Source organism: Pipistrellus hanaki (assembly GCF_964339955.1).
Source record: "Pipistrellus hanaki genome assembly, chromosome: 14".
Lineage (NCBI taxonomy): Eukaryota > Metazoa > Chordata > Mammalia > Chiroptera > Vespertilionidae > Pipistrellus > Pipistrellus hanaki.
Genome location: NC_140516.1, coordinates 36,530,206 through 36,541,262, shown reverse-complemented (window position 1 = coordinate 36,541,262; position 11,057 = coordinate 36,530,206). Strand labels below are relative to the sequence as shown.

General features: G+C 38.6%; 1 protein-coding gene across 7 annotated transcripts in view; it reads right to left on the bottom strand.

Moving 5' to 3' along the window:
• Nucleotides 1-1,271: 1,271 nt before the first annotated feature.
• The window catches only part of R3HCC1L (R3H domain and coiled-coil containing 1 like), a 64,060-nt gene continuing 54,274 nt past the window's right edge, over nt 1,272-11,057 (bottom strand). For all 7 annotated transcript variants that reach the window (XM_084904075.1, XM_084904070.1, XM_084904071.1 and 4 more), the window contains 4 exons: nt 9,761-9,831; nt 8,991-9,086; nt 8,330-8,470; nt 1,272-2,060 (listed from right to left, as the gene is read on the bottom strand). In XM_084904075.1, coding sequence (XP_084760201.1) covers nt 1,993-2,060; nt 8,330-8,470; nt 8,991-9,086; nt 9,761-9,831 — 376 coding nt within the window. In that variant the 3' untranslated portion in view covers nt 1,272-1,992. The remainder of the gene's footprint in view (nt 2,061-8,329; nt 8,471-8,990; nt 9,087-9,760; nt 9,832-11,057) is intronic.

Below are 11,057 nucleotides of genomic sequence, written 5' to 3'. Positions count from 1 at the left end.
CTACTAGCCACCTAGTATAAAGCATTAGAGAGAAAACAAATGTAACTTATAGCAATTATAAGGACTACAAGAAAACTGGGCAATAAACATGGGGCAATGTTACTTTTAATAATGCCCTTTAAAGCTAAAATGCTTTAAGAAAGGGGAGGTCCCCTCAAAGTAGTAATCATCTTTTTACTGCCCTAGGTCACTCTCTGCCCTAAAGAATCAACACAGAGCAAAACTATACCTCAGAGGTATACCGTACAGTAGGCAGCCTGACTATAATTGCTTGCATTTCCTTTCAAATGCAACCACATTTCCCCATTGCACATGCCTATCTTAGAGAAGTCCGTTCTGTGATGACAGAGCACAAGTTGTGCAGCTGCAAGCCAGAGAGAGGGGCACTGGTCTAAGCACTGGGTCAGAGGGTCAAGAAAAAGATTTAATCCTCCAAACTTGAACTGGAGGCATTGCACATGAACAAGGAACACTTTCAGAGTGGACCAAGATTGAAAAAAACAATGCCGAGAAATTGCGTGAGGGCAAGACCAGAATAGAAGCAGGGATAGTTGTGTCAGGTCTAAGACCCAAGGCCAGTGTCATTTGAGAAACTGTTTGAAAAAAGCCCTACTCCACCATGTTCTAGGCAATGCTAATAATCCATCATTGTCACAGGCACTAAAACATATAAAAATGAGGCTAATGCCTTAGTTAAAAGCACAACGAAACACTATTTCTTGCTTCCTCGGCATCTTTAGGTCTAGCACTACCATTTCTTTAGTGCAGAAGTACTTTACAAAAACACTGGGAATGCTGATATGAAATGGATAAAGCCTGAGGTGACAGCTCTGACCTGTCCATGTCCTTTAGGAGGAAATCTCTCACTGCCCAGAGGTGTTTGTTTTATTCTGGCTGCTTTTCATTGTAATGGACGGTCTGGAACTGCTTGCCAAGTGCCTCTGGCACAGGCTGAGATCATACCAAGAACATGCTGCATGCCAGATATTTTCTGCAGAATGTCATATTTGACAGAAATGGGGAAAAGCAAGAGGCTGGAGTCTGGGTGCACAAAGAGGGTAAGAAGGGAAGAGGAGCTGCTACATACCAATCCCAGGAGAGGCACGCTTGCAGTCTACTCTGCGGTAGAGAGATCATCACCTCTCTGCTCACGGGTACAATAAAATCAAGGGATCCACTGAACCCACACACAGCATTATAAGGGATAGAGATGAGGAGAGCTGCTTACCCATTTCTTTATGGAATGACAAAACTGACAAAGACGAGAGTGATCCAGGTCATAAAATGGACTTTAATGTCTCCCAATTACAACATGATAGACGACTCAAGCTGGAACTAGAACACAGCTCCGAAGACTGGCTTCCTCTGAGGAATGAAGCTGGCATGTCCCTGGCTGCTGTGCAGCTGGAGAAGCCCCAGGCACTCAGCTTCTCTGCACAACTCCGGAGTCCAAATACCCTCATCTGCTGCAGTTCGCCAGTTTGGGAGTTCTGGAACTGGCAGTGTAGAGTCTGTAAATCCCAAGTATACCAGATACTGCTCCCTCCCTTCCTCCTCAATATTGCTGTTCTCAGCTTTGTGAGGTACTAAAGAACACCCTGGTTTCGCAGGGCCTAAATCTCCCATCATCACAGGTTTAAATCCTCTGTTTCGTATTTGCTTAAAACATCCTGGAAGTGTGACCCATGCTCACATGACTTGCCCTATCCAGAGGACTCCTGGAAGTCATACTTTCCAAGTTTCTTTCTAGCTGTTGGCTCCCTTCTATGCCCAACACAATAAGGTGATTCCAAAGAACTGCATTTAGGAATGAAGACAGACAGTAGTCTATCTTCTTTCTACACCAGTCAGTCCTTGTCTTGATCACTTTATCTCTTTCTTTCATTAACATGCACATTTGCATGTACACAGAGCTCTGGAAGGATCTTCTTATCTGAAGACTATGGAAATATTTTCTCAATTCATGGAATTATCTTTTCCATTGAGTGATGTTCAAACTGCAGATTGGTCTCTGCCTTCCCAGATGTCTTCTCGTTGCTTGGCTTCCAACCGTTTTCTTTCTGTAAATTAGGGCAGTGTTAAAAGTGGCAGTGTACGTCATATAACCAGCGACTTTCCCTTAATCCCAATTACAAGGTAAACTAATCAAGAGAGAGCTAGATTTCCTGGTCTTCTCTAATTGGATCCCAAGAGTTAATATCTTTAACTTTCCAAGTACTTGGTTAAGAGGAAATGTTACTATTACTATTTAATAGAAAGAATAAGATCTGGAGCTAAAAAGAAATAAAAAGTATATGGAATAAGTCAGAAATCTAGTAGGACCCAGATTCTAGTCTTGCTGATAATATATTTATTTTAATTCTACTTCTCAACTGTGCTAGTGCTTCCATATAATTGCCCATTATTCCCAGTTTACTGATCTTCCCATATATTTCAACAGTGATCAAGAATGTATTTCAATATTCTTCTTCCAACTTCTTGTTCAAATGGAGGTGATAGTCCCTGGGCTTTAGTTACATCTTATTACATACAATCTTACAGAAAAATATTTCAGAGGCAAACTAAATTTCAGTATTTTCAGAGCACTTTCAGGAACCAGAAATCTTCTGGAATATACAATTCCAAAATGGAAAAAATGGCCACACATAATGGAGGAAAACCAAGGACTATTTCTAAAAACAAAAAATGCACATATATTTAATTTTTAACACAAAACCCTAGTTTCTATTTAACAATTTCACCAAAATGGGTAAAATACAGACCACACATGAATGAAGTGGCCCAAGCACATCATTAGGTGATGTAATACCAGTTCTAATTTCATGGTTTGCCATTTATCTTGACACCATAAAATGCAGATGACAAGTCTAAATTCTTCCTCCCAAGGGCTATTATTTCAGAAAATGTCTGCAAAGATTTTACAGGTCATAAACCAGGGGGATTATGGAAAACAAGGTGAGTTTAGAGTTAACACTTGCTATTCATATCTTTTCCAAATCAGCAAAACCTCTTATAAAATTCCTGTACTAATATTTGATTTTACTTTAAGGGCAAAGAACTTTGTCAGGAAGTTGACAGGCACTTGTACATGTGAGAAAGAGAAATTCGCTGCTATTTGGGCACCATCTTGTGGCATGTTCAGAATATAGCAGCAAAGTTACAAGAGGCAAAAAATATGAGGGTCAGCAAATTCCAAGTGGAAGGCTAATTAATTCAGTGCCCTGTGACTTAGCTTTATGAATTGGGTTGGGATTCTCTAGGAAACAGCACATTTCTTAGGAAGGCGCTATTCTGATTCTTACAAACAGGAAAACTAGGAGCGTATCTAAAGGCAAAGGCAACTTATGTGAAAGCAATCAAACACTGGTTCTGGATTCTAAGAAAAAGAACCCAGAATAGGAAATTACTAGAACTCAAAGTTTTCAATAAGCTCAGGAACTTAAATCAGAAAGGCAATATGGGAAGAGTGGCTCAGAATCCACAATTCTAAAATCAAAGCAGTTCTGAAAACAAAGTTTTGTTTTTAAAGTCTGGGCCAAAACTCATTTGCTGATAAATCTAACCTGAAGGATATAGGACTGTTTATAGCCTTTATATGTGCCATTTAGGGTGACTAGTCATGCACTATGCAGCAGAAATATCAGTGTTAATGTGTCTGATTTTGGTATTATGAAACAAAGATTAAGATAACCATAATATCTTTCTAAAATATGAATATCACAAAATTCTGAAACATTTCCTACCCTAATGCTTTCTGATAAAAGACTGTAGATCTCAATTAACAAATGTATATATAAGAAGAAAGTCTAGTTGTAAACCATATGAGATAACCAGTGAGATTAGGGAGACAAATTGAGAAGCACAAAGAAATAATGAAAATGTGAGACATACATTTAGAAGTATAGAACATGATTAGAATAGAGAAATATAGATTAGAATGAGACAAAAATATTTTATTCACTTTAAAAAAGTAAATGAAAGTTTGGAGGGGGGGTTTAAGTGATTTGCCTATGGTTGCATAGTCAGTGAAAAACTGACGCTGCAACCCAGGTCCATACATAATTCTCAAACCAGCGTATTTTCCACTATTCTGATATCTGAAAATACCTACAAAGAAAAGGGGGGAAATGTAAAAAAAAAAAAAAAATCAACAGAAAGATCAAGAAACATGCTGTCCCTGTATTAAATGGAAAGGAAAGCAGCTAATAGCTGGCAGACTGCATGAGAAAAGCTCTTATTAACTTTACCTACAACCTTTAAAGAAAGTAAACTTAAGTAGAAAGAGCAACGGCAGCTTTAAGGGCAAGGAACTAAGCAAGAATAAAAAAAATTAGTATGAAATAATTCACCTAAAGCACTCACACAACTGACCCAGAAAACTTTCATTTCCAATAAAATAAATAGGCAGCAATCTATATATAAAAGCCTAAGCGACCATTATGACTGAACAACTGGAACGATCGGTTGACCAGTTGCTTTCACACCCACTGACCACCAAGAGGTGGGACACTCAACACAGGAGCTGCCTCCTCGTGGTCAGTGCACTACCACAGCCAAACTCCTGCGGCCCCTCACCCCAGCCGGCTGGCCCCCATCAGCCCCTGGTGCTAAAACCACTCATAGACCTGCTTCTGGGTTGGGGTTTCGTACATAGCAGAGCAGCTTCCTCACTGTGATCTATTGAAAGTCAGCCCTTGACACAAGGGTCTGTCTTGCTCCACCTGCTGCCACCGCGGCAGAGAGGGAAGGAGGAGGAGGGGAGGCAGGAAACTGCATGGTGGTGGGGCACCAATGATGGCCAGCGTCCATTTCTTCTGAGCCCAGCCTGGCGACCATCGCCTCTTCTCCCGACCATGCTGGGGCCTTCGGGCCCTGGGCTGGGGAAGGGAACAGGAGGTGGGTGGCGGCAGATGCAGCCCCTTTCCCGGGGAGCCAAGGACCGGCTCCCTCCTTGGAGCCAGTGGCTACCCTCCTGTGATCCTTCTCCTAGCTGGCCGACCTCCCGAAGTCCCTTGCCCACAGCCGATCAACAGTTCTGTTTCCCCACAACCCTCCCCCCTAACCCCCGCACGAATTCATGCACCAGGCCTCTAATCCTACATAATAAAAGCGTAGTATGCAAATTTGTCCCCTCTGTGAGTTCGACCAGGGGGTGCAGCCTGCCAGGGGAAGGGAGGGAGGCCCTGGCCAGCAGTGGCAGTAGGTTACTGGGGGAAAGGAGGGAGTTCCCAGCAGGCAGCCGCTAAGGACCCTACCAGTGCACAAATTTCATGCACTGGGCCTCTAGTATTGTTATAATGAATAATAATTTCCCAAGAACCACATAAATAACAGTATCCTGAATTTGTAAAGCACTTTTCTGAACAATTTTACACATGTTAACTTATGTTGTACCAAAAAATTCTTCATAGTTAGGTAAGTTGCTTTGGTGGAAACTGGGGTACACTGACATGCCCACGACCACACAACTAGTTAATGGCAAAAACTCTATTATACTATATTCCTAAATGGTCTGCCCTTGATCATTGTAGTTAAAGTTTGTTAGAATAGAAAGGTATCCAGACATTCTGTTTCTACTAAAAAAGAAAGAGGAATCTGGATTAAACTATCATACAGATTTAAGGAAGACCAAAGGAAAAATTTTCTGACAGTGAAAACTGCTAACATCTACAACAGATAACTAAAAAGAAACCTGTCATATTTTATTTTCTGAAGACCTTAAAATTTCATAAGTATATTTTTTTCTGGGGAAAAAATTTTTAATTGCCCCCAAATCCTTTAAGTGGGATTATTAAGTATTTTAGAAGGAACATATATTTTAATTAGAGAGGGCTAGGCTAACATGTCTTCTCTCAATTTACCAGCTGGGAGATCTTGGGCTGCTAGTTACTTCTCTGGGCCATCTCTAAACTGGATATAAAGCTATCCATCACAGAGTTATTTTAATGTTACATTACCTGGAGTTTCCTTCCAATCTTCTTAATCAACTAAAACCTTGCCATGGCTTTTAATTTTAAAAACTTCAAAACTAAAGTGAGAGGAGAAACAACTGCTTAAAACACCAGGTTCATATTTTCTTCCTTACTCAAAGCAGGTAGTATCTTCACTAGATTGTTAGTCTAATTCTCCTAAATATGAATCATACTGCTCTGCACAGGGCAGGTGTTCAGTAAATGGCAAATGTAATTGGTAGAGCATTATATAAAATTTAAAATAAAAAGAATAATGGTAAAAAATATGCCCTGGAATCTGCACTGGACTCACCATATAATATTTATTAGTATTAATAAAAATAGGAGAAGCTAACATTTGTCACATACTAGTTATAGGCCTATACAAATAGAAAGGAGAGTATTCCCATGGTTTTTGAAGATGAATAAGTATCTTTCAGGTTTTATCTCACTTGATTTCCATTGTATGGATGACAAAACGGAGAGTAACTAATTGGCCCAAGATCACACAGCCAATAAGTAGAGAGCCAAGATGTAGACCCAGGTAATCTGATGACAGAGTCTATGTTATTCACTATGCTCTACTGATTCCTCCACCTCTAGTGGAAAAAGGTCTGGAACAAAAATATCTGTTCTTAACACCCAAACAGCACTTTTAATTTCCACAGAGAAATATCTGCTGAGTGAGAAGCCTTGGGTACATGTAGACAGGTAACAGAGAATCTGCTCAATACCAGGTACATAAAGAAGCCAGAAAGAGGTAAACGTGGAATTTTCCATCTACATTTTCTCAGATATGAAGAATGGGAAAACTCTGAAGCATAATAAAGGAAGTGTCGTCTATAATTTGTACAGCCTCAGCACCAACAGATAATAGGAACTTATCACAGTGGGTCTCTATTCACAACTCAAGGCCTTCATTTAAAAAGTAACAGGGTACCCACTTAACCAACAGTCTCATTTTAATTACATCACTAAACTGTCCTTTGTATAGCTGAGTACTTAAAACAAATACTTCAAGTGGAGCTGCATACTGATGTGCCTACAGAGGGGAGGGACTACTCAGATGGCATCCATGCAAAACTGCTGCTGCAGTATCTGTAGAGATACACAGAAAAGCATGATATACTGGAAAAATTAAGTCATATCTCTTTCTATAGATACTACTGTTATTACTCTCTATTGATCTTATGATAATTGTGGTTATCATAGAGAAATCACTTTCTTCAAAGATAACCAATTAATAAAGGGTTAAGGATACGGCACATTTTCCTTTAACCTAATTATGTTATTGCCATCTATAAAAAACAGTTGAATCCTACCCTATTTCTATCTTCTATGAGGCCTTTGAGTAAACCATACATTAGAAAAATCAAAACTGCCTCGTTATAATCATTAAAGTTTCAAAAATTAGTTGGGTTCTACTCTGAAACTCTAGCACCTGCCATGACACACTCTGTCACTGGTTATCTGGCCAGTGCAGCCGAGAGTCTGTAAGCTCCCTGCTATCACCACAGCAGAGTGGACAGGAAGTATTAATGGCCTTGTTAGACTGGCAATAAACAAAGAGTTTGAGACTTCAATTTGTTTAATGAAAAAATGAAGTTACTTTTCAGTAAGTGGAATTTTCAGAATAAATTGCCTTCAGAGATTCCACAGATCAGGGGCTAAGGCAATAAGAATGTCTAAAGCCTGAAGGTTGATAAAAAGTACTTAAGTACAAAGCCAGAATCCCAAACCTTTACAGACAAGTCAACAGCCTACAATGAGAAGAGAGAGATTATAACCTCAACTTAAAACTTATAAGGAAAGAAAAATACTGCTTGTGAATCAGTTGAAATATTTCCTGAGAACTCTTAGGTACTGAAAAATAATCTAATCAGAAGCTAGGTTAATCTAGATGTACTCTAATGGAGTCACTCAGGACTGTCTTTACAAAAAAATAAATAAGTAACTCCTCAGTTATCATCATTAATGCCAGTGGCTGGCTTTTTCTTAATTTGTCTTCTACCTAAGATCTCAACCATTTGGTAATAGCATGACAGCCATGGTCCAGTAAAACCACAGCAAATAATGTTTTCTACCTAGAAGACCATAGGTTTTCACACAAAAAATTTTTCTCACCCCTTGGAGCAAGAACTATAGGAAAAGCCATGGATGAGACCTATCTTAAAAAACAACAGTAAGTAAATGGATTAAGATGCTTTGGTGTGTGGAATAGGCAGGCAATTTCAATATATTTAGGAGGCTTCTAGGAAACGAAATGACCAAAAAAATGAGCTGCTGCTACTTCTTTTTTTTTTTCTTTTTTTTTTTTAACGCATGCAATATAGTGAGCTCTAAAGGGACTAGAGAAGAACACCATCCCTTCAACTCACCTCGGGCTTCTTGCAGTTTTTTGAGTTCTGCTTCCCGTTCAGTTTTGCTCTGCTTACTTCGAACCCCAAGGGCATTGATGACTAGCCTTCTAGCCAGGGCTGCAGAAGTCTCAGGCCGCTCCTTTGCTGGCTGGAGGAATTCTGAATGGGAGAAAGAGAGGGAGTAAGGAAGAGAAAGCACTCTAGCACCGAGTGATTAACTCAGTAATTAACAAACAAAATGGACTAACAAGGGCTGCATCAGCAGTAATTAATACGAGCCTGATAGATGATCAGAGGAAATTAACATGGCAAAGCACAAACAACCCTGGCTTCTTTATCTGTATTAGCACAATTTCTTACAGTGACTCTATCAAACAGCTAAACACAGAGGTAAACTAGATAAGGATGTCATCAGAAAATGATTGCTGCATAGCTTGCAGTTAGCATCACCCATTCTCTCCAAGTGGCTGCTCAGATGGGCCACATTTCCTACACAGCCTTTTCTATATTACTCTTTCCTTTAAAAACATACTTCCTTTAACACTAAAAATAATAGTCATATGTCTTTACTACTCTGGATATTGTACAAGTGCTGAAAACAAACAAACAAACAAAAAAAAACAACAAACAGTAACACTACTATTAACAAGGAAGAAAGAAAAACTGACATTAGGCTCACCAGCATAAGCTCTAGCTTTGGCCTTGGCTGCTCTTGTGGCCTGTGACAAGGGCCGGATCTTCACCATGGTATGTTTACTACCCAGAGCATCACGAGCTGCAAAGAGGAATAAATATAAGGGGGCAGAAGACATGAAAAAGAGCAATGCAAATGAAAATTTAAGTCTACTAGTAGTTCTTAAAAATATTCCCTAGATGTTAGGTGCTTTTTACTTTTTCTTTCATGGCAAGCAAAGGAGATGATAAACTCTAGAAAGTCTATAAGGAACAACTTGGCAGTGGTTGTTTTAGATAAAAAATCAACTATGGCTCTATAATCAAGTTCAGCCAACCTCCTAACTTTTGTAAATAAAATTTTACTGAAATAGAGCCATGCCCTTTGGTTTGCATATTGTCTGTAGCTGGTTAAAGGGCTACTGTAAATTCATTTGTCGGGTGGAGGAAATCTTACATATTACAAGATTTAGTCACTTAGGCTTCTTAAATATCTACCTATAATCTGTTTATGTACTATTGAAATGAACAATTATGCAACAAATAACCTTGAAAGAAGGTGTCTATTTCTCTAAATACCATTGGATTAAGGTGAAAAGGGAGAAGAAAAGCACATGGGAACCAAAATGCCATGCCTCAAAAACCTGTATCTACCAAATAGCTACACTGGCTGAATAAAATTCTGGGTGGCTGAAATAAAAGGGAACTAAAGACAAGTACTCAATAGGCAATAAAATAGATAATAAAAATATAACATGAAATCCATTGAGTAAATACCTGTAATTGGACTGGAGAATACTCCTAGGGCATGTGTGTCATCTACCCATTTAATATCAAATCCTTTCTTCCTGCAAAACAAAACAAACAAAACAAAAAAACAATTTTTGTTTCATAAAATTTACTTTATGAAACATCTTTCAAATAGAGTCTCATAAAGCATTTCAGGATGAGAGAGAAACACTCAACAGCACATTGGTGGAATGGGGATAATGAAACAAAAATGGCTTGGAGAATAGAAGAAGCTACTAAATTTTAAAAGCAATAATACCATTATAAAGAACTACCTGGGAGTATTTTACATTCTCAGTTATTTTATAGACATCAACTAATTAATCCTCACAAGTCCTTTAGGGAGGTAAAGTATTTAACACACTATTTTACAGGAGATATTCTTAAGGGCACAGAGTAAGAAGAGGTGGAAAGGGGAAGCAGAGGAGGGTTAGAAGAACATGAGAGGAGGTGGAAGGCAGGGAAGGTCACCTGGATTTAATGCATATGTAGGCTTCAGACAGAGACAGAGAGAGAAACAGAGAGAAAGACAAATCATTCAAATGAAAAAAATCAAGTAATGGAGAGAAAGTACAACTGTTATCAGAAAAGCCTGCCCTAGTCTAATAAACTCCTTTATTTTGGAGCACAGCTATATAGTTAACACAAGGACTATCAGGATGATGGCATGACAACTATTTTTTTTAGCAAGGAGCTTAAAACTGCTCATGGACTCAATACAGTACTGTGGAACGAGCAGTGTTTAAGGATCAGATATAAATGGAATCAGGTTCTGCTATCCACTTTAACTTCTTTTGAAGCTAGGTCTCATCTATAGAAATGGGCATGGTACTTCCTCACAGAGTTGTAAAAATGGAAATAAGATCATTCATAACACGGTAAAGAGCACACAGTGTTGAGCACTCAGAGGGTATTTAGTAAATGAATGGCACTCATTTTTTATTATTAATAGCAATATTAATAAAAACGATTATTAATGAAGATGGTGATTAATGATTAAAACAAAGCTGCCTGTAGTATTTGACTCATAGGCATTATTATAGATCACATGACCTTTTCTATTTTTATAAAGTACTATAAAGAAAAAAAGTCAACTGCTAAAATATTTTCCCTCTTTAAAAACAAGTGAAGAAAAAAAAATCCCTTTGAGGAAAAAAATTCGTTTGAGGGATATAGAATAAAGGAAGCTTTGATGGTTAGTTAGAAAATTTCCTAAATGTAAAAGTTTAACCATAGCATAAAGTGACCACAGGGGTTGGTCACTTTTTACTGTGAAAAAATTCAA